Source organism: Myotis brandtii, unplaced genomic scaffold (genome assembly GCF_000412655.1).
Source record: "Myotis brandtii unplaced genomic scaffold, ASM41265v1 scaffold493, whole genome shotgun sequence".
NCBI classification, from domain to species: domain Eukaryota; kingdom Metazoa; phylum Chordata; class Mammalia; order Chiroptera; family Vespertilionidae; genus Myotis; species Myotis brandtii.
The window spans coordinates 661,370-685,709 of record NW_005368827.1 but is presented as its reverse complement, the minus strand read 5'-3'; the positions used below and the strand labels follow the sequence as shown (position 1 = coordinate 685,709).

At 36.1% G+C, this 24,340-nt stretch overlaps 1 protein-coding gene and 1 pseudogene across 1 annotated transcript in view; one reads left to right on the top strand and one right to left on the bottom strand.

The window, feature by feature from the left end:
• The window catches only part of ARHGAP15 (Rho GTPase activating protein 15), a 665,580-nt gene that overhangs the window by 118,192 nt on the left and 523,048 nt on the right, over positions 1–24,340 (top strand). The window contains exon 5 of the mRNA XM_014548044.1: positions 20,603–20,776. Within this exon, the coding sequence (XP_014403530.1) occupies positions 20,603–20,776 (174 nt within the window). The remainder of the gene's footprint in view (positions 1–20,602; positions 20,777–24,340) is intronic.
• Positions 5,028–6,058, bottom strand: LOC102257747 (annotated as a pseudogene).

The window sequence follows — 24,340 nt, the reverse complement described above, 5'->3', positions numbered from 1 at the left end:
GGGGAGGTGGGGAGGTGGTGGGAGGAGGGGGGGATGGGAGATATCTGTTATACTATCAACAATAAAAAATATATTTTTAAAAAGTTTGGATTCAGCAAAAATCACACTAAAACCTCCAAGCTACCACCATCTGAAAGCAGATGGAGGAAATGGCTCAATAAACTTTTAATCAGATGAAGGGAAAATAGAACTTGGTGTCTGTTTTATTAAGTGGTGCATTTGGAGAATAATCACAAAATAAGATGAATAGTGAGTAGCTATCTGGTAATACGAAGGTAACCCTTTAAATTAAGGTGCCATTTATAAATGCTTTATTCTTATTTATGAAATGATCACTAAATGCAGCTACTTGCTCAAATAATGTATTATAAAGGGTGTTATAAAATGCATTAGTAATAAATGCTTAACGGATGAGACTATGGGAAGCTGTTTTAAAGAATATTATAAGACGTAAATCGTATTAAACCATGTATGTGCATCTTTAATACATGAATTTAAGTTGTTATCTAGCATGCTATAAAGTGCTTCACACATTAATAAATAATAATAAACTGTTTATAAATGGCACCTTAATTTAGGGTGCTACCAATGAGGAAACACTCTAAGTTAACAAAGTGATTTTTTATCTTAGTCTAGCTGGGACATTCACTATATCCCACTAACCTTTCCGAATATATCTATGACTCCATCTAATGGAGCTAACACAATTTCTGTATCCTCTGGTTATTACAAAGTGAAATTTGTAGGGTGTCTTGATTGTACCTGGAGGAGGGCCTCACATGTGCCCGCAGGGATTTGACAGTGATAGTAAGTTGGAACAATTTTGTATTAGTTACTGGGGCAATTCAGCCTCTAAACCTTGCTGCCCAAACACCAGTGCTGCCACAGGATGTAGGAGACAGTGGGCAGGCAGCGTATCTGACAGCCTCCTGATTAGGAAGGACTGCAGGCAGGAACCCACCTGCCATACCCCATCGGCCTGATGGGTGGCAGGGAAAGGGGTGCCTGGCAGGAGTCAACCACAATGAACTAATTTGTATTTGGCAGGTAATGAAACGATGGAAAGTTCTTTGCTTTCCAGCCACTAGTCGTGTATGCTATGTAATCCTCTTTAAATAGGAAATAGAAAATCGTTTGCTAGGAGACGTTTTTATTTAAAGGAGAAGATTTTAGTAAGAACAAAAGGTAGCATTTGGCTTGCTCCTGATAATTGCAATAGCCTTTATCCCCAAGTGGCTTGCTGATTTTGGAATCTCGGTGCAGTCCAATCTGTAAACTAATTATGAATAAATTAAAAATATATCTCAGCCCTTTGTATTTTTAATTCAAACTGCCTCAGAAATTCGTTTTAGGGTTTTGTTTTGTTTTTATTTTTTGGCCACAGTAAGATAATCTTTTTAAGAAAAATAAAGTATCCCTAAGGGCCAGGCACAAAACAGCCCAGCCCCTCACCGGCCCTTTGTCTCCCCTTGAATGAGTTCTAAGGGGAAGGAAGTTAGTCAGGGAGGGCGGGCGCTGGCCTCACTGAGTGTGGCTGCTGAGAGGATGATCTTTCTTCTCCCCGGTGACCAAATCCCACCGGGGAAGAATTCACGTGAATGTGCTGGGAAAATGGGGGGGATTTGACTCCAAGTTGAAGCATTTGGTTTATATTTATTATTTTAATCTCCTCGTATGAGAAGATAATGATCAGCTGTCTAATTTTAAAGCTCCCTTTTAGATTATAGGAAAACCTTGCAAGTCAGCTCACTAATCTCATGCCTCCAGTTCAGCCTTCAAAATTGTTGTACATTGACAATAGATTTTCCTTGAAGAAACTTGTTAACAGGTTTTGGTGGTTGTTTGGCAGTCCCTACTTATGACTTCTGGCCCCATTTTCAATGATCTTACGGTTTCTCCTGGGCACTCATTGTCTTCAAAGGGAATTTAGGGCAGGAACCAACTGTGCTCTGTGGTAATTGGGGAAGAGAATTACAGATTCGTGTTTGTGCTGCATGAATTGTCTTGCTAGTCAACTTCTTGGATACATTTCTAACCAAGTATTAAAGGCCTAGTGGGATAGCCCACATTTCCCAATTTCAGCCTCGGAAACGATACGATGATTGCCAGGCCTTGATTAAAGATGCTGTGGTTTTGTTTTGAAAGAGATTTATGCCCCAATTTCTGAATTTTTCTTGTGCCCCCTTACACATGTCCTGGTGTTGTTCATGTGCTTCTGGGGAAAAGGCTGTCCTTCCCTCCAAGGGGTCAGTAGAAATTGCCTGAGTATGTGCAGATGTGGTTTAAAAGAGTAAGTGGCATTTTAATCTTTACAGGAATGCTCTTTGAATCTTAATGCAGTGGTGAACTAAGCAACAAAGTAGCTAGGAGCAGGACTTTGAAGTTCAACCACAGTGAACTCCATTCTAGTTTTGCCATTAGGAGCTGACAGTTACCCAACTTCTCTGAGCTTTGGAATCCTCATCTCTAAAATGGGGATAGTGTTATCTGCCAGCATAATTAGTAAGGAATGGAATTAGTTAATAAAATAAAACACATAGTAACCATAAAATACTTACTATATTCTATTATAATGTACTCTATTAAATATATGAATATATTTATGATATTCTATAGTACATAATTTAGAAAATTATTATAACCCAATTGTTCCCCTATGTTTGTTTTGCAATTGAACCGATTCAGACACGTACAGAAGAGAAAATCTATTCATTCAAGTTTCACCAGTATGTACATCCTCCAAGAAGACAAATATATATACTCAAAGGCAGCATAAAATATTGTGTCTGAGCACTGAATAATTCTGAAAATGAAGCCATCCCTCCATTTGAGGCTTTAGATGTAACCTCCTGCATGTCCATATACATTTTCCTTCATTGACTCTTCCCCTTAAGGCGTTCACATTTAATACAGCATGTCACAAAATGTTGTGCCTGATACCACATTCCATGTTTGGCAATTTTTCATTCTCACCGACGTTGTTTCAGTTCATTATCAAGTCACATTTTTATTGAAAGTTGCCCTTCCCCTGAAAATAGACACAGAATCACTTTTACTGGTGGTTGCAAATTAGACATTCTTAGGCTCTGGGTCCTCAGTCAACTATGCAAAGGAAAGGAGGACTGACCTATTTTTTGTTTTTGATTCTGTTTGTTCTTACTAAGGGCATTAAAGAAGAACTTACCCCTACTGCCACTCTCACTTTTTAACAGAAAAAGGACACATAAAACACCCAGTCCCAAACCTAGGTAGGATAAAACCTCAGAATGGAAGTCTTTAGCAAGACAGAAAACTGTCCCTTTTCTGTGTGCACTTATGTTGTCTCTGTGTTGTTCACCTCAGACCAGAGAAAGTTTGATGCCAACTGGCCAACACTCCAGTGAGGAGCAGCATTTGGAAACCACCAGTGTCCTTAGATCTGCATATGCTGTATGATGAAGGAAAGGGCAGTGTTCATAGTCTCATAGATTTTCATATATTCTGATTTTTAACTCACTTTAAAATTTTTAGATATTGTCATTGGAAAATAATACAGAAGCCATTTTTAGTAAACTGTATAAAACATATACAAATATTTTAAATTATTCATCAAACTTCTATATAATCACCACCCAGGTCAAGATATAGACCCCATCCACCCTAGAAGCACCACCCCTTGACATTGGTTCCTTATGTCAACACAAACTCATCCATGGCCACAGGGTAAAATTGCATTTACTCACTATTTTATTACCTTTCCTTATTTTCCCACTTATATTTATGCACCTTAAAAATATAGTTTACTTTGGTTTTGAATTTCTATATATGGACTCATAGTGCATGTTTCTTTTGGTTTTTGCTTTTTTTCTCTCAGTATGTCTTGTTTTTTCTTTCATTTTTTAAAATCCTTCTGTATTTTTCTCTACTTCTTTGGTAGTGATGCACTTTGTTTCTGTTCTGTTAGTGGCTTACCTAGGATTACAACATTGATAATTACCAAAGGCTAAAGCTAATCAAATATTTTACCCTCTTTCAAAACATTAGCTTAAAATATGTTTAATCTATTTATGTCTTTTTAAAAATGTGTTTTTATTGATTTCAGAGAGAGGAAGGAAGAGGGAGAGATAGAAACATCAATAAGAGACAAATATCACACCCCCTGCACCCCCCCCCACACACACACACTGGGGATTGAGCCCACAACCTAGGCACAAGCCCTGATCTAGACCAGAACTGGCGATCTTTTGGTGCAAGGGACGATGTTCAATCAACTGAGCCAGGCTATTTATCTCTTATTAAAATTTAATTTATTCATTTTATTTTTAAAATATATTTTTATTGATTTTAGAGATGAAGGGAGGAGAGAGAGATAGAAACATCAGTGATGAGAGAGAATCATTGATCACCCTGACTGGGAATCAAACTGTGACCTCCTGGTTTGTCCGTTGGTGCTCAACCACAGAGCCATGCAGGCCTGGCTATTTTTTCTCCTACCAACATTTATTCCCTCCATACCCTCTTCCCCTTATAACCCCCCCCCCCCGACAATCACCACACTGTTGTACTGTTGTTTGTGTCCATGAGTTCATTCTCTCTCTCTCTCTCTCTCTCTCTCCTTCCCAATATATATGCTTTTGCTGTTTGGTATTTTAATTTATTCTTTTTCTTTTTTTTGACACCACTAGACATTATTCTCTTTTATAGAGTCAATGTTGGTTTCCATTTGCCCAATATTTACAATGTTCTTCGCTATTTATTTCTTCCTGCATCTTAGACCTTCCTTCTAGGATCACTTTTCCTTCTGTTTAAAGTGTATTCTGAGAAATTCCTGTAGTAAGGGTCTTGTGGTGACAATCTGTCTCAGTGTCTGCTTGTTTCTAAATGTCTCTATTTCTCCCTTAGTCTGGAAATATATATTCTCTCTGGATATAGAATTTTCAGTGGGCAGTGGTTTTCTTTTATCACATCTAAAATATCATTCCACTGTTTGTGTGTGTGTGCGCATGTGTGTGTGTGTGCATATGTTTCATTTGTTTGTTTTTTGAAATTTGATGTTTGTCCTTATATTTGAGTGGACTCAATCTCATTTTTTACTGGACTCAGACTTAGAGGTAGAAACTTTCAGAGAGGACAGCTTATGTCTCATGGCAATTTGTTCCTGACATTTTTCTTTGACCTCTTTCATTCTCTTAGCAAAAAGTTTAACATATCCTTTAGCCTCTTTCTCATTTTACGCAGTGCATTGTTTCTTCAGAGCAATACACCGTTTGTGTTGCAGTACACGTGGAGTAACAAGACGCTGAATCTTGGGTGCTTTGGTCTGAGGTTCCTACTGTCTTTGTATAGGGGCTTTCTCAGAACATATTGGCAGACATAGTCTTCTTTAGAGATAGAAGAGTTTGCGGATTCTGCTAGCTCTCTTGGGCCCCAGGCATTGAGGTACAGTAGTATCAATGAGACCAGAAATATCTTTTTACCCCTCTTTTAAACAACGAGTACATTAAAAACACTGAGATTGGCATCCACAATGCAATCTTGAACAGATTTGCACTTTCTCTCTCCAGTCCACCTTGGTCTATAACAGGAGTGCCCCTTACCCAGCAGCAGTCAGACACTCTCTTCTATGGGGAAACCTTATGTGTCATCTCCACCACTGATTTCAACCACATAACCCTTCCATTCTTCACCCAGAGCGTCAGCAGCAACTTCTGTGGCCACACACTTCTCATAGAAAGTACAAAGTGAGTATTCATCATCCATGTCAATGAGTTTCTGGCAGCCAGTGGCCGGGAAAGCAATGCTTAGTTTCATTCCTGAAGCAGCCAACTGCCTCTGAGGTGCCACGAAAAAGAGCACCACTGCTTTCTGTCATTTGTTACTGTGATCAAGAAGTTAACTGCTTGTCCACAGTTTCACCATGATGCATTCAGATGTAATCTCTTTTTACTAGTATTTCCCCTGCCTGGATTGTTGGGCCTCTTGAAATTATGTATAACTGCCATTAATATTTTTTAGGAAATTCCCAGATAATATCTTTTCAAATGTAACTTATTTTATATTCTCTCTCTTTTATTTTCTTTTAAGCCTTTAGTTAAACCTATGTTAATTTTGCTCACTCTATGCTCAAGATGTTTTACATTCTCCTTTTTTCTATTTTTGTCTTTCTGAACTGAAATTTCCAAATAATTTATCTTGTTTTATATTCTAATTAATTAATTCAGTTTCCCTTTGTGATAAACATTGTTTTCATTTCAATTATTGTAATTTTCATTTCTAAAATTTACTTTGTCGTTTGTTATAGTTGTTTCCTGCAACTATAACAAAAATCTATTTTTTTTAAATTGGGAAGCAGTGTTTTATATTCTGTCCTGTGATTCTAACATCAGAAGTTGTGGTCTCTTTCTGCTGGTTCTCACCCATATTACTTTGTTTCCTTTATGTCTGGTTATCTTTGCCTGTGTGCTAATCATTGTTATTGAAATATTATGGGAGATTCTCTGAGGCCTAGAATAAATATGTCCTATTCCAGACCATTTTGCATTTTTCTCAAGGGTTTTGGGACACTCCCAGTGATTGATTAGCTCAATCTAGGCTAACAGTTTAAACCTCTTAGGTTATCCTATATAATAAAAGCCTAATATGCTAAGTGTCCGGTCATCCATTCAACTAATCAAAGTGTAATATGCTAATGATATGCTAAGGCCACTCAACTGCTTGAGAGGACGTACACTGACCACCAGGGGTCAGACAGTTGACTGGATGACCAGTTGCTATGACATGCACTGACCACCAGGAGACAGATGCTCTGACTGGTAGGTTAGCTTGCTGCTGGGGTCTGGCTGATCAGGACTGAGTGAGACGGGCCAGACATGCCCTGGAGCCTTCCTGTGGTCCTTCCCCGGCTGGCCAACCTGCGTCCCTCCCTGGCCCCAATCATGCACTGGTGGGGTCCCTCAGCCTGGCCTGCTCCCTCTTGCAACCCAGGACCCCTTGGGGAATGTTGGAAAGCCGGTTTCAGCCTGATCCCGCAGGCCAGGCCGAGGGACCCCACTGGTGCACAAATTCGTGCACTGGGCCTCTAGTATGTGCATAATAGAAGGGCTACAGCTGTGCTATAATTTCTGAGACAGAATTAGTCTTTACTCTTTGTTTTTTTCTTCTATTACATTGCTCATCTACAAAGGCAGTCTTCTTTATAATCCCTTGGGATTGGAGAAAAGCAACACATTTAATATTGGTTCTTTATCATTTAAAAAATATGTTTATATTGATTTCAGAGTGAGGAAGGGAGAGGGAGAGGGAGAGAGAGATAGAAACATTAGTGATGAGAAAGAATTATCAATTGGCTGCCTCCTGCATGCTCCTGACCTGGGATCCAGCCCACAATCCAGGCAAGTGCCCTGACATGGAATTGAACCCTTGACCTCCTGGTTCATGGGTGGATGTTCAACCATTGAGCCACACCTGCTTTCCAGGCAGTTCTTTTTTTTATCTTTTCCAAAGACTCTCAGGCAGTACTTTTTCCATTATTCTGTAAGCTCAATTGACCTAAATTCAAATGTAGAATATAAACAGACTAGAAGTCCGGTGCACAAAAATTCGTGCACTCTGGGGGAGGTGGTCCTTCAGCCCAGCCTACGCCCTCTCCCAGCCCGCGAGCCCTCAGGGGATGTCTGCAGGGAGCGGGCCTAAGCCGCAGTCTGACCTCCTTCTACGGGAGGTGACTGGGTAGGCTGATCGGGGAGGGCACTGGCTGGCAAGTGGCCAGCCTACCCCCAATCGCCCCTCCACTGCCACTGGTTGCCGCTCCCCCCCCATTCGCCGACCCCTCCCTCTGCCCACTGGCATGCACCTTGGTGGGCCTGGTGCTGCCTGCTTGCCGCCCCCACCCCCAGTTGTTCCACTGTTTGGTTGATTTGCATGTTACCCTTTTATTATATAGGATGCCCTCAGGCAAAGGGCAGTATGTTCACTTGATATGCACTTTTTCTCTCTGGGTTTAGAATCCCACCTCCAAAAATTATTTTCAGTTCTACTTCCACTATCTTTTCAGCCTTTTGTTCTTTTTTTTGGGGGGGGGGTGAGGGAATGGGGATATGGTGAAAATACATTCCCTCCTTCTCCAAAGAAGCTTGATATTGTAGATGGGGATGCAAATTAAACTAAAATGATATGAAATTATATGAATGATAGGGAAAGGAGACAAGAGTGTACTGTTTTAGATAGGATAGTCTGGAAAGACCTCTTTGAATTGATATTTGAGCAGAGCTGAATGAAAACAGAGGAAGCCTTGGAGGAATCCAAGAGAAGGATGGTCCAGGCAGAACAGCAAGTTAGAAAAGTCCAGAAACTTAATGTGCTTGGCATTTGGGAAAGAAGGGAGAAGGCCAGGGTGCTTAGAGCACAGTGAGCCTGGGTGAAAAGATTGTGGGAGAATCAGCCCTTTGTTCTTTAAGGTAATTTAAAAAAAAATCCAGCATTTTTCATTGTTTTTAGTTGGAGAGTTGATCCAGATAACATAGTTTCTCATTACAGTTTACCTCAGTTTCATTTAAATATGCAGTTGGTTAATCAAGTTTGTGCTATTTATATAAGACTTGGTAGGAAAAGGCTTCATAAGAATATGTATTGAAATCCTACAATGAACAGCTTGCTCGTTAGGGATACATATAAGGCACAGAGATATAATCAGGAATAATCAAGATACCGTCTTTGCTTTATAGCATCTCTGCCAAAAAAAAAAATAGGTTGAGATGAAATAAGAAACATAGAAGAGGTGTTGTTGTTTTCTGTTTGTTTGTTTTTTGAGATTTAAAGGGGAGAGAGCTCACATCTGTGAAAATTCGAATTGGGCCTTGAAGGATGGTTATAATTTCAATATGAGGATTTGTAGGCAGGGAATTTCAGTGGAGTAAGAAATATGAACAATGTCACGAAAGAGAATGGGCAAGGTCTGTGTGCTAAAAAGAGGAATACTTTTTTTTTCCAGTTTCGTTGGAAGATTGACTAAAAGAAAAGGACTGAGAAAGTGCCATGGGCTGAGATTTGCTATCAGGGACAAACCTTTAATAAGGTGTATTTAGTCCCCAGACATCTTCACCCTGTAATAATCTATCATAGCTATTCCTTCTTAAAAAACATGTTTTTATTGATTTTAGAGAGAGAGAGGAAGGAAGAAGAATAGAGAAATAGAAACATTGATGAGAGAGAAATATCAATCTGCTGCCCCATACTGGGGATCAAGTCTGCAACCCTGGTTCATGGGTCAAAACTCAACCATTGAGCCACACTGGTTGGGCATAGCTTTTATTATTTTAACAAATATATATTGAACAGAAGTATGACTAGGTGTTATGTGTCCAGGCCTATCATGAGGAAAAGTCAAAGAGGAAGTTGATTAATCTAGGATCAAGGCTTCCTCTCATTTAGACCAAGAGCAAAACTATTGCTCAGAAGCACCTGCAGTGTTATTTGTTTCATCTGGTGCTAGAGAAGTCCTAAAGAAACAAAAGTTGTCAATTTGATGTATCCTCTGAGGCCTTTACTCACACATCCTGCATTTTTCAGGTACATGTACCTATTTTAGTATCAGTGGAGTATGTCCAAGGCTCCAGCACTTCATTTGCAACTTGCCTCCTAATTACCTGCTGTACTTTGAGAATTTAGAGCTTGTTTGATATGGAGTAGACACCTGACTCAAGCCGTAGGATATGACAAAAAACTCATTCCTGGTTAAAAAACAAACCCCATAAGAACAAAACAAAACAAAAAACACACCCATTGATTGATTACCTCATGAAGCTCTGTAATTTAGCGCATCCACTAATTTATCTATTCTATGAACAATTAACTCCTAACAGGTGTCCCACAATGTGGTTTTAAATCCTAGAGAGATATCTAGATGAATAATATATGATTTCTGCTCACATGTGCAGTGCTGCACCCTACTAAAATAAACACACTGTGCAAAGTACATTTCTAGTTTAAGAAATGCCTCCACACCCACCAAAATTCAGACCAAATGCACCTTATTCTCAGCAATCAACTGTTTCTGTTTCATTTATCACAGAGTACTCTCAGAAAACTTAGTGTCGCTTTTAACATAAATTCAAAATCACTATAGACATTAAAGGGAATATTTATCACCTAAAATTGTAAGGTTCTGAAGTCAGTATGTTCAATATGAAGCCCACATGTTAATTTTGTATGTAACTTTTTTGTGTGTGCTACTTTTATGTTTTTTACTTTATATCATGCTATTACTTTTAGTCAGAGGCCAATACTGGCAAATTTTACTTCATATGACGGAAACTTTTTTATTCATTTAATAAAGCCAATAATAATAATAATAATAATGATAGCAATAATAATAATAGATTAATATCAAAGGTCTCATTAAAACATTTTGTTTGCTGTTTTAATATTATTTACTTCCAATCAAAATAATAAGCACAATCATTAATTAAATAATGTAATACATCTAGTGCTCATTCACTGTAGTATGTCTTTAATAACAAAATGGACTTATTTATGGGAGTAAAATGATGAGATTTAGCAAAAAGATGAAAATAGTTTCCATCAGAAAGCTATTCATGAATTATTGAGTGGTCTGTGCAAAATGAATCTGAAATGATTCTATCTTTGTAAAGTGAGTGTTGAGCCCTTATTCAGATCCCTGCTGAAAAAGACCATAAAAATGGAAGGGCAAACAATAGATCTACCAACCTTAGCCTAATGAAGGCATTTTAAATCCCTCTTTAATATTTTAATTCTCATAATGATAGTGCTCTGGCAAAGTCAGCGTGGTTATCATTGGACAGTTTATTACAATAGCCATAGTTTTCCCTATTATATGGCCTCAACATACATTTAAAAATTAGAAAAGTGTAACAGTTGAAAATCTAGAAGACAGTTGGTGGAGATGTAAAACAAGTAAGAAGAAAAAGAAATTAAATTCTAGTATTTTATGTACATAAACTTGGTAAGGAGAAAAATGAAATCAAGTGATCAATATCACTATAAATGAAGCCATGTTCTCTGGTTATACTTTTCTCAGGATTTGGCCATTAACCACAATAAATTTTGTGTCTTATGTAATTTTTAATAACCACAAAAATCTATGAAATTGATAAGATGCTTTATAAATGGATAATAGCTTACTGTCCAATAAACCTCACCTTAGGCTCCCTCAGAAAACTATTTTAATTATGAAGCTTGACTCTCTGTGGTTTATCATTTTGGTCAATGCAATGCATCTGATTTAGTGCTTGCATTTCTCTAAGATAAAAGAGACTTTTACTCCACAGTGCACTTCTTAATTTACTGAATATGTGTAGTTAGTCTTTCTTAAAAATTCTCTACTAAGTTGAAATGTGCTCAGAAGCAGTATATCTCATTAGGTAGAAATAGGGGTTTCTAAGTCAGAACACCTGAGTGAGGAATCACAGCTTCACATTGTATTTGTTGCTATAATCCTTGGAGATCCTGACTGAAGTTTGGGGTTAATAAGAGTAACTACATCTTATAGCTATTTTGAGGTTATATGAGAAAATTGATGTAACATACTTTGCAAATAGCAAAAGATAATAAATCTTAATTATATTTACTATTATTAATGTTATTACTACATGAAGCAATAGAGTATAGTGGTTAAGACAACAGGCTTTGGAACCAGATAGAATTTGAGATTCAAATAGCCAAACTGCCACTTAATGGCAGTATATTTAAAATCTCTGTCCTAGTTTTTTGTTTTGTTTTGTTTGCTTGTTTGTTGTTTGTTTGTTTTAACAATAAAATAAAGATTTGTCAGGTAGCAGAACACTACCTGCTGTACAAATACAATCCAAAATTTTTGCAAAACCTCATTTTTACCGATACTGCAGGAGAGCTATTCATCTCTGCTGCAAGGAAAGTAACAATTGTCTCAGCCCAGATTCCTTTGAAAACAAAGCCTTAATTAAGTATCCATGATTTATTTGGGAGGCCTGAATCCAGACACAAAGGGTGCAGTAAAAAGGAAGAGAGGCAGGAAATGTTGGGAAATAGTAGAGGGGATGTGCTACCATGCTGGCTACTACTCTACAGAGAGTCTCAGACACAGAGGATATTGAGCAGGGGCAGAGGAAGAAGAAGGTTTTATCCGCTATGTTTCTTCCTGCTTCCTTTTGGTTAAAGTTTATCATCTGGTCTTCACTTCCTGTGTCCTATGGACTCTGGGTACCCCCTTGGATGGCTACTCAGAAAGTCAGAACCTACACTCTGTAAAGAGGCATTTATTTCATCTGATCTGGAAGTGGTTGGGAAGCCAAAAGCCTGTCTGCACTTTGGCAGCCAGGAGGGAGGGCTTAGCATTCCAAGGGAGTGACTGACGGGCAGTCCTCAGGAAGTGGGACCATATGGATCCAATCAGGACTGGTCATCTAGAGGGACAGCTGAGGTGGACAGGGAAGAGTAGGATCTAAGGAAGGACTCTGAGGGGGCACCTGAGGCATCAAAAATGTGCCCAAGCTACTTACTGTGCAGAATTAAATAGGTCTTCATGCACTATAAATGTAAGACAATAGTAGACTGACTAGAAACTATTACATTTATTCTAGCAAGTTTTTGATTCAGCAGTAAAATCAATATGTGTTTATTACTTGAAAAGGAGAGAATACTTTCTCCTTAAAACAAACAAACAAATAATCCAAACACATAATATTCTAGTGCCCCAAATCACCAACAAAGATTTGCTTTTATGAAAATCGGGGTTGATTTGGTCTTGTAATGTACTGAGAAATTTTACTGTAGAAACAATTTCAGTTATTATTAAAATCATTTATATTCATATACATAAAACCCACATCTTACCCTTGAAGTATCCTCTTCTATCTTGACAGTGGATATACTTTAGACATTAATAAGATCAGGTATCCATTCAGCACTATTTCCTAAATCATTTTTCCCAAATGAAAATTTATAAGTGAGTTTTCTCCTCCTCCATGAATGATTTTCCAGAATCAAAACCAGTTATGTGCTAAAACTTAATTCCTCTAAATAGATTTTGTGTTTCATGTTTCAAACTGATAAGGACAATCTGAGTCTATATTCTGGAATAGCAATTAATCCAAAATAAAAAAATGGTAGCTAATATCCTGTTTCATAAAATTTGAGCCTTGTCTTTTTTTTAACTGCATCTAATAATAATGGTGTGACAATGAGTGGCCCAGTGATTTGTTGTCCACACACATATCCAATCTTCATCCTGAAAAATACCATCAAGTGAAAGAGCATCTGGCCTTTTATATTTTCTTAATATACATTAAAAAGCCCCAAATATCCCATAGAGAAAAATGGGAAATTTAGTCCCAAAGGTTTAATCTAAGTCAGAGAAAAATACATCATAGAGAGAATACCCTGTCAGCTATTATTGGGATATGATAAAGATGGACTAAGAGAATAATAAAAATCAGAAATGGACAAGACCTAGGATCAATTTTTAATGACTTCACATTGTTCCCACAATGAGGTTTCTATGTTTTATTGTCCAGAAGCAGTAACTTTTAAATAATTCTATTTAAATATTTTTAAATGAGTCATTTATATTTTTTTACCCCAGAAGAAATGTGCACTCTTAGGTTTAAATCTATATTTAGTCAAATTTTAAAAAGTATATTTTTATAATGATGTACAATATGATCCATTGGTGTCATGTAGTTCATTAGCAGAGTTTTTCTTGTGTTTTATATTTTATAGCTGTAGAATCAGAAATATGTTTTTTTTTATTAAAAGATTCTTTAATTTCAAGCTTCTTGAATAAAATCTTGTTGGTCTTCCAAATAAATTCTGTGACTCTTGTGAATAACTTATTTCAATGTTTGATAATGCTTACAAACTAAAAATGTTTCCTTATAATAAAGCCTACGCCCTAAAGTTGTTTGAGCCTGGGTCTTCCTGCATTAGCCTTATAAAAATCAATTACTGATCAGGATTTTTTTTATGTAGTCCTCTATCTTCTTACTTTAGTTTTTTTTCTTTTTGAAGCAAATATGTATTTATCTGCTTGAATATTATTCAAGCCACTTTACCTTTTTCTGGAACACTTTTAAATTCACCCCAAATCTCTATCATTTGCTTTGATTGTGCCGTATAAGATCAATTCCTATCAAAGGTCAGTATAAATTGGAATATTGTACTTTTACTTCTTATATACTTCTCATTTTGTGAGCTACCACTCTGGGATGTATTATTTAGTTTTACTTATTAATACATTGGAATGAATCTGGAAGTGTCCCATTGTAATATCCATGATGTTCATAAATTTATTTAATAGTTAACAAATATCTGTTAAGTGCTTATTTTGGCCACTTTGCTAGATTTGGGGAAAATAAAGAAGTATTATAAGATAAACCCAGATTGTTCTCTGGTTGTGTAGATGTGGGAAAGAGACACACCAAAAGTAGTTATAATGTGTAGGTAACAAAAATAATTGTAACAAAGTGTGTTTCAGAGTAGGGGAAATGTTGGGAAGGAGTGAGCAACTGCGCCTATATAGACAAAGGAGAGCTTCATGGTGATTACATTGGAATTAAACTGTAAAAATGAGCAGGAGTGGAGCAAATGGCAAACAAGGAAAGTGGATTGAAGAAAGATAAATGTGTTTCGGATAAAAAGCGTGCATGTGCACTCATATCACCAGTGTATAAGTAGTGAAAGCATCTTGCAGTTTGGGAACTGCCATGAATTTAGCATAGTTGGTGTTTAGAAGAATGAGGGAATGAATGGAATGGAGAAGAATGTTTGGGGGATGATGAAAAGGTGCCTGTATGCCCTCCTAAGGCATTTGTATGTTATTCCATTTTCCAGAAGAAATAGGGTGAGATTTATGGTTTTAAAGAAAATTGACTTATCTCAGAGGGAACAGCAAGCAGAACTCAGATGAGACAAAAAGAAGAGCTCAAATGAGGTTGAGGACCTGGGATGACGAAGATGGACATAGTTCTGGAATTCAGGCTTTGTACCTTTTGCTGTGGATGGTGAGAGAAGGGAGGATTCAGAAAGTGAAGAAAGTGAAATGGAAAAAGGGATGACTAACCATGCAAGCAAGAAAAGGGGGCAAGTCTGAAAAGAAGACAGTGATTTCACTGATGTGTCTGTGCTATATCCTAGTGACAGTGTTGACCTTAAACAAATGGACAACCAAGTATTTATTCAGAAAAAATGGGTTTAGTTGGGAAAAACAAAGAATTGCAATTTGGAACATGCATTCTAATGGTGAACCACATACAAGTCCAAAAAAAATCAAAGGAGAGGGAAGTTTTTTTATGGACTTGAGAGGGGCTATTGTAAACAAATAGTTTGTTTAAGGAAACTTAAAGTTTGAAGTATACTGACTTTTCTTTTTATTTTTAAATTATTATTTTTATTTTTAATTACAGTTGGCATTTAGTATCATTTTGTATTAGTTTCAGGTGTACAGCATAGTGGTCAATTATATAATTTACAAAATTTTGTCCTGATAATTCTGGTACCTACCTGGTACCATACATAGTTGTTTAATAATTATTGACTATATTCCCTATGCTTTACTTTACATACCTGTTTTGTAACTGCTTTGTAACTACCAATTTGTACCACATAATCCCTTCACATTTTCATCCAGCCCTTCAATCCTCTTCCCATTTGGCTACCCTCAGTTTATTCTTTGTATCTGTGAGTCTGTTTCTGTTTTGTTTGCTTATTTTGTTCTTTGGATTCCACATATAAGTGATATATGGTGTTTGTCTTTCTCTGTCTGACCCATTTCACTTTGCATAAGTCCATCCAGGCTGTCACAAATGGTAAGTGTAATGACTTTTCATTGACTGAGCTGTTACTGGACAAGGAGGAATCTTTTCTTCCTCCTGCTGGAGATGCAAGATGAGTCTCTTCCTGTTGGGGTCAGTTGTGTGCATTGAGTGACACCTGTGAGAGTTCTCCCTTCTAGCCTCCTGACTCCATCTTAAATGAATTTTCTGTTTATTAATTTTCTCAGTACTTAGTTAGAAAACATAGTTCTGCCACATAAGAAGGAGCTGAGGTTCAGAGGAACGCTTAAGGGGTCAACATGTTATAAGTAATGGATCAGACACAGGCAAATCTAAATCCCATAGAAAGTGTAGACTATGAGGAATAATGAAGGCCTAGAATAGTAAGCCAAGGATTACCAACACTTACAAGTCAGTGAAAACAACAACAACAATAATAACAACAGAGAAGGAAGGGGATAAAAGGTGAAAGAAGAATCTGGAAGAAGATGCCTGATAGGTCCAAGGGGCATACAACTCCCAGCCAAGTTAGAATGTGCTTTCTTTAATGAGAACAAAGCAATCAAGGTTGAAAGAGCATGATCAATATTTCTTATAACTATAGCTAGTCTCCAATATTCTATTTGTGCCCTTAACAGAATAAGATGGTATAGAGTTAGGAACTAGCAGGAAAAAAAAACACACAAAAAACAAAGAAAAGCTTGGGCCAAAGGAGCATCATTTCCTCTGAGACAAAACAGGACATGTCTGTGAGTTGTCTATGCAATGGACAGCACTGACAGGCCCAATCATTTTAATGTTTGCATATGCCACTGTTATCCCAAGCATGGGAGTTCATTAGATAGGTGGACCAGAGTCACAGACCCACATTCATAATTCTGGGAGCCAAGAGGGAGAATGAGAAATGATAGCAGAAGGAGGAAATAAGAAACGTGAACTTTTATTTTTGGACCTAAAAAGGGCATAAAGTGAGTTAGTAGGAGGAAAGGGTAGATATAGGAAAGAGCCCATGGATGTGTTGTGATTAGGAACTTGGGTCTTGGAGTCAGAAAAAAGTGAATACATACCTCAGCTCCGACACTGATTAAGTGTGGGAGCTTATGTAAGGCACTTACCCACTCCCTGCTTGAGTTTCTTCACATGTAAGTTAAGGCAATAATAACTTCACATTGTTGTAAAGAATACAGGAGAAATTGATATAAAACTTTCAGAGGGCAAGACATATAGGAATTTATCAAAGTGTATTTTGGTTGGTTTGTTCATTTTGATCACACAGGCTAACCAGGAAAGTGGGAAGAATTGTGAGTGTTCTAACACCAGGGCTGACCTCTGTGAATTAGGGGAAAATTTGATGGGCTAATTTGAAAGAGAGAACAGTGTCATGAGACTGTGACCAGGAACACATAAAAAGTTTGCCAAGTTTCATGACATTAGACTTGGCAATGATTTCATGGATATGTTAAATGTCCTTATCATAATAATAAAAAAAGCTTTGCTAAGTAAAGTCAGAAGCCTATTTGAAGAAAGCAGTCATTTATTTGTAATGTTCTTATACTGAGTAGTCAAAAGTTATTTTTCCAGAATTAGGGAGTACAAGGAAGATTGTATAACAATAAAAAGTGAATGAAAGAGAGGAATGGATCACTGAATGCAGGACAGACACAGACCGACAGACTGACACTGATGGGGAGAGCGGCTGATGTGGCTGCTGAATCAGGGACATAGGCCTGGATGTGAAAGGAAGTGAAACCAGGAAAAGCCTGAGAGTCTGGGAGAATGCACAAAGGTCTGCTGCTTCAATAATATCAAAAGTAACATAATAGGATGGGAGTAAGGAAAACTCAGAAAGCGGAATTTGTTAGATGAGAAGCTGATAGAAGATTGTTAAAGTGGAGAGCAGGTGAAGCAGTGAGTTCATGAAGAATATAAGGATGGAGCAAGGTCCTGAAAGAGCACCAGGAGGGGACAGAGTTTGGATTGAGATACACCCAATGTAGCGTGGCTGGTACATTGACACATGATAGATATACAATAAATGCTTATTGAGTGATTCTGGGAAATCCTAGGTTTAATCCATATGAGTCCATTAAACTGGTTATTACTTTTCCAAATCACAAAGCAAAAAGTGTTTAACCATTAAACCAAATACAAATTTTAATTGTTGTAAAATAGGGAATTTTAAGGCACCCAAACCTTCCTTTGAAAGCACAAAAGCTAGCTGCATTTTGGTATTTTTCCTTCATTCATGAGTTCGGCAAATGTTCATTGAACAACAACTATGTGCCAGGCACTGTTCCATACATTGGGGAAAATAGTGGAGGAAAAGGCAAAGGAGGCCCTGGCTCCTGGAGCTTGATTCTAGTGGGAGAACAGACAGCGTATAAAAATATGTATGTTAATTTCAGCGAGGAGGAGGGCTGTGGTGAAATTGAAACAAGTTGTGAGATAGAGAGTAATCAGGAGTGCTGAAATGCCACTCTTCTATATGACAGTCAGAGAAGACCTCTGACAAGGTGACATTTGGTTGGGTTCTGATGGATAAGAGTCAGCCGTGTGAAGATTGGGAGGTATTCCAGGTAAAGTGGTGGGAAGATGTTCTCATGGGAAGATCGAATTTAACAGAGAAGAAGAGAAACCACGTCAATATGTCTGTATTACAGTATGAAAGGCATATCTTTCCCCAAAATATGACATGTTTTAACATAAGTATGATTATAGTGTAAATTCCGTTTTCAAGGACTACATAGTGGTTAGGAACAGACTCTGGTGTGATACTGATCACATTTCAATCCTGGCTCCTCCTTTGCTACCTATTTTACCCAGAAAGTTTACCTAACCACCTTGAAATGTTTTCCTACCTGTAACATGGTGATCACAATACCTACCTCATACAGTTGTTTAATTAAATAAATGGATAGTTACGAAAAATGCTTCTTGTACAAAATAATTCCATCTTTGTTTCCCCTGACTGCACTCTATGGGAAAGGAATATCTTTGGTTGCATAATCCTAATGGTTATTTTGTTGGTTCTGAGTATCCTATAATTGAATTAACTGCAGAAGAAGCAGGTTGTTTTGTAACTTTTCCATGTCATAACTCACTTGACAATGATCATTTGCATGGTTCTATATGTTGCACAATAATGATCACCTGAGCTGTAGAGTGTGTATGGACCAGTAAAAATATTTCACTGACTGAGCATCTATAAGGGGCATGCTTATCTTGGTTGGAGTCTCATGAGATTATTACCGAATAACAAAAGAAAGATATGCTATCAGTGGCTGTCCTGCCAGCTGAATTTATCCGGAAGGAAAGTTATGCTTGAATTGTACAATGTTTCAAAAAACCCCACAATTTTATTGAGTTGCCAAAAAAGATCCTCACAAATTAGTATTTTTAAAAAACACAGACGTCTGGCTTTTTCTGAAACTAGTCTATTTCTATTAAACTGATAGAATGGATCATAGTGGTTACAAGGCAACAGTTGAGCAGAGATTTAACATTTTTACCAATCTTTGATAATTTCATGTTTTAGCCTAAAGTTTATACTGTTAAAAACATTGTCTAAAAATAGCATAAGCCTTATATACAAAAATTGTATTCTATGAAAAATGGTTTGAGAAAAGTACTGCATTTATAGAGAAATCTAGAGAAGCTCAGAACATAGAAAAATAGTGGAGTCTTTGAAATCTGGCATCACTTTCTTTAAAAATTGTTAAGAAATTTCCAAAACTAGTAAACTTTTGCTTAATATTTGGAGTTATGCAAATGTAAACTTATATAAGTATGATTCATTTGAACAAAATGAAGATATGAAGAGGCAAGTATAAATGATATTCTCATTAATTGAGTATTGTGAATTAAAGAAGTAAAACAGCTTTTAAGTAACACCCACACTGTACTGAGCAAAAGGAAGCATATGCTGTAATCTACTTGGTCTAAGTTAAATTTATTAAATACAAATAAACATATACTTATGTGTATAGTCTTAAAAATCTGAAAAATAAATTTCTAAGAGATACACAATTGCCACCTAAGAAATATTGATTACATTTGTTCCTTTTACAGCTTTATTGACATGTAATTGACAAATAACTGTATAAATTTAAGGTGTACAATATGATGATTTTAAATACATACAAGGGGAGTAAAAGTAGGTTTACAATTCTGAGTACACAAAAAGCAGAGTTTATTATTAATTATTGTATTATTTTCTATACAAACAACTGTTAATCTACTTTTGCACCACCCTGTATATATTGCAAAATTATTACCACATTAAAGTTAGTTAACACATCCATCACCTCATAAGGTTACCTGTGTGTGTGTGTGTGTGTGCATGTTTGTAATGTGAACCCTTATAATCTACTCTCTTAGCAACTTTCAAACATATAGTACAATGTCAATTATTTTAATTACGCTGTACATTTGATCCCCAGAACTTATAGCTAAAGGGTTGTACCCTTTGACTAAAGACTCTCCATTTCCCTAACCCATGATAACTACACTCTGTTTCTATGAGTTTAATCTTTCAGATTCCAAATATATGTGAGATAATGGAGTATTTGTCTTTCCCTGTCTGACTTACTTCACACCCTTTAGGTTTATTCATGTTGTCACATATGGCAAGATTTCCTTCTTTTCTATGGCTGAATAATTTTTGCAGAATGTGTGTGTGTGTGTGTGTGTGTGTGTGACATTTTCTTTATTCATTCATTCATTGACAGACATTTAGGTTGTTTCCATGCCTTGGCTATTGTAAATAATACTGCAGAGAACATGAGGGTTCAGATATCTCTTTGAAACTAAAAGAGAAAGGCTTTATATCATAAATATGTATAGCTGCTAACTCAATAAATTTCTTTCTGACATGCATCACCAATGTTGTATGCTTTTTATTCTTATTTCATTTTTATTTACAGAAAACTGGGCACAAACCAGAAAGTGTGGATTTGTGTGGAGCACATATTGAGTGGACCAAGGAAAAATCAAGCAGAAAGAATGTCTTTCAGGTAAGAGAGTTACATATATTCAGTTTATCCCTGTTCCTTCTGAATCTGAGGTATCTAGGTAATCAAAATAAGACTACCTTGTTGCGACATTTTCATGTGCATTTTCATTTGCAACTAGTTGTGCAAAAGTAATTGTGAAAAAACCGACTCCTTTTCTTCTGTTGAATTTTGGTTGGTTTGTTGTCATTCAAAATTCAGAAGTCATTGAATTTTGCAATGTATTTGCTAGATGTTTGGGGTTCAAACCTAGAATGCTTGACTTAGATTTGTAGAACTTTCAGACATACATAAGTAAGATTCACTAATTATAATAAACTATTTGCATTCATTGTCATTTCTCCCACCTTGTCATAAATTACACTTACCAGTGTGCGTTAGGGGGATATAGAGAGCTGAACAGCTATAAAAATTGGACCTTATCATATTGCATAATTAGAATTTTTGGACAAGTAAATGTTATTAATAATTCAATCATGTTTCATTGAATGAAAAGAACAGATGAAATTATTGAAAAATAGTAAATTGAAAAACTTAATATTTAACAGATGATGTTACTAAAATCCCTTTGGCAATTAATAACTTTAAATTATGGAGGTTGATCTTTTTCTATTTTATGTGAGATTTAATTCTCTTTTATATTCCAAAGTAACCAATAGCTTTATGGGTATATTTTATAATTTATATCATTTAGTATCCAAGAAACTGGATTATTATAATTAATATATTAAATGTCTTCAAAGAATATTTTGACTCTTGAAGAATAATCAGTTCTGTTCTTAAATGCATCAATGAAATTAATATATTGGGTCTTATAGAAGTATAGTTTGGTGACATTTCTATCTGAATTCTAACTAGAGAAAAATAACTGGTTTCTAGTTTGTTCTGTATTTTTCAGATGCTAATTCAGGTTTATCCAAAAAATTTTGACCCAGGTTAATTTTTTAAATCACTTTTAACTATTAAAATTAGTTAACACATCCATCACCTCATATGGTTACCTGAGAATAAATTATGTTTAGAATAAATTATTTTTCTGGTTCTAGTATTATTCTATTTAGGTATTCCCTTAGATATGATAATGTTATTTATAAAAAAAGAACAAAAAAGAAAGAATGAAAAGCTAAAATACTTTCCATCCATCACCTCATATGGTTACCTGAGAATAAATTATGTTTAGAATAAATTATTTTTCTGGTTCTAGTATTATTCTATTTAGGTATTCCCTTAGATATGATAATGTTATTTATAAAAAAAGAACAAAAAAGAAAGAATGAAAAGCTAAACATACTTGCCTAGAAATCAAGACTAAAGCCAAAAGTGATTAGAATGTTAATTTTCAGAATCAAGAAGGAAAAATAAATTTTGTTTTAAAATAAGGAATTGTGGGTCAATTTCTTATTCTTTGTGCTATTTCGCCATAAATAACAAAAATTAGAGGTTATTATCCTAGCCTCTATGACAATACAGATGGTCAGTATGACTAGTTCTGAACTGGATTGTGTGAGCTGAGTGGTTGAGTTTTATTTGTATTGTGAGTTTAGCATCCTAGTTATCAATGTTATAAAATAAAAACTAAAGTTTGACATTGATATAATTCTTGAACAACAGAAACTCTTAAAGTTGGGCTAAAGCAGCCTTTTTATAGTTCCTTCTGTTAATCTTATGAAGAATTAAATTAGATTACAAATAAAGATGATAGTTAGATATACATATGATATATGTAGGGCTGCAAATATTGATGAAAAATATTGATGAAAAATATTTATGTATAATTTTACATAGATAAGAACATAAAACATAGATAGACAGGTATGCATAGCCCACAGGCACAAACAACAGTGTGGTAAAGGCCTAGGAGGAAAGGGTTCAGGGTGGAGGGAGTCAATGGGAAAAAAGGATGGACATCAGTAATACTTTCAACAATAAAGATAAATTTAAAAAAACAGACATTTAAGCTACCTATATTTATGATATGCATCATCCTAACCTTTTCTGAACATGAAAAACCATCTCTTACTTGTTTTTCATATTTCTGAATATAGGTATTTCCAAAGATATTAAAAACTATTCTCACTTTGAGTCACTTTTTGGAGGTGACAATTTTGCCACCTAGTTTTGTCTGTAAGGTACCTGAGCAGTTCCTGGGACCTCAGTGTTCTTACATCCATTTTATCTTTTATTTTTTGTCTGGTTGTATTTAGTCTAAGAGGTGACCATAAGGATGTTGTGAACATAATTAACAGAAGATCCAAATTTCCTTGTCTGCTTTTTCTTTTCGGGGTGAATCATGTGATTTTTCTGGCCATGCTGAAATCTTTTTGTCATCTAAACACATGAGATTAAGCCAGATTTACTAATAGGTATTCGTAGATGCAGACTATGGATGTATGCCTTCTGAGAAAAACAATATAAATAGCTTTCATAGTTCTGTTAACAGAAAAGCATTGGGAAGGATTTGCCAGAGATCTAAATCTAGATGACTTGCATCAATATTTGATTAGATACATTAGCTGGTCTAACTCTCAAATGATCAGAATAAACATGATTATACTTCAAAAACATGGTATTAAGACATTGTTGGATGTTTGAATGTGTGTGTGTGCAAGGGTTTCATTACCTACAGAGTAATGAAGTGTTTCTTCCTGTCTGAAGGAGACCATCATAGCTTTGGCTGATGTGCTACTCAGAAATAGCTTTAGACTTCCAACTTTGAATTAGGCTTGGTGCTCAGTCTCAGTCCATGAATTATAGATTACAGATAGCAAATGGCTATTGAGAGTTTTGGTTCAAGAAAAATCAAAGATGAGAAAAATTAGAAATAATTTAAAATTTGAAATCTGTCCTTAAAAAGTTGATGGATTAGTAGTTATATGCTACATAATTACAGTGTCTGCAGAGAAGTCAAACTTAAAATGAATAGGAAAACAAACAGAAAATTATGTGCCTGAAGGACTCAGATGCACACAATGGTGACCAAAAAAAGGGAAGGGTTTCATTTATTTTGTTCTTTTGTACATGCCATTTGGACATTTGAGTTGTTCATTTTCTTTTTGTATTAGAAGCCAAAATTCCTTCATATTCAAAGTTGTATTCAACTCTTGATATAGATTTAATCTTATTGATTGGTACATGGCAACATAAGAGAGACAACATTGAGTATTAAGGCTTGGTATTCAACAACTCTCGGTAACTCAGAATTATGCTCTCTGGCTGAGTTAAAGAATGTATTTTATAACAACACTCTTTGGCCCAATTATTACTTCTTAATAATAAACAATACATTTTTAAAAATTGTTAGCAACACCTATAATAAAGTATATGCAGACAAGCCATATTATGTGTTTAAAAGTATATGTGTACTGCCCTGGTTGGGTGGTTCAGTTTGTTGGCGTGTCATTCTATACACCAAAAAGGTTATGGGTTCAATTCTGATCAGGGCACATAGCTAGGTTGTGGGTTCAATCTCTGCTCAGGGCATATTGGGAGGCAACCCAGTGGTGCTTCTCTCCCACCTTCTTCTTCTCCCTCTCCCTCTCCCTCTCCCTCTCCCTCTCCCTCTCCCTC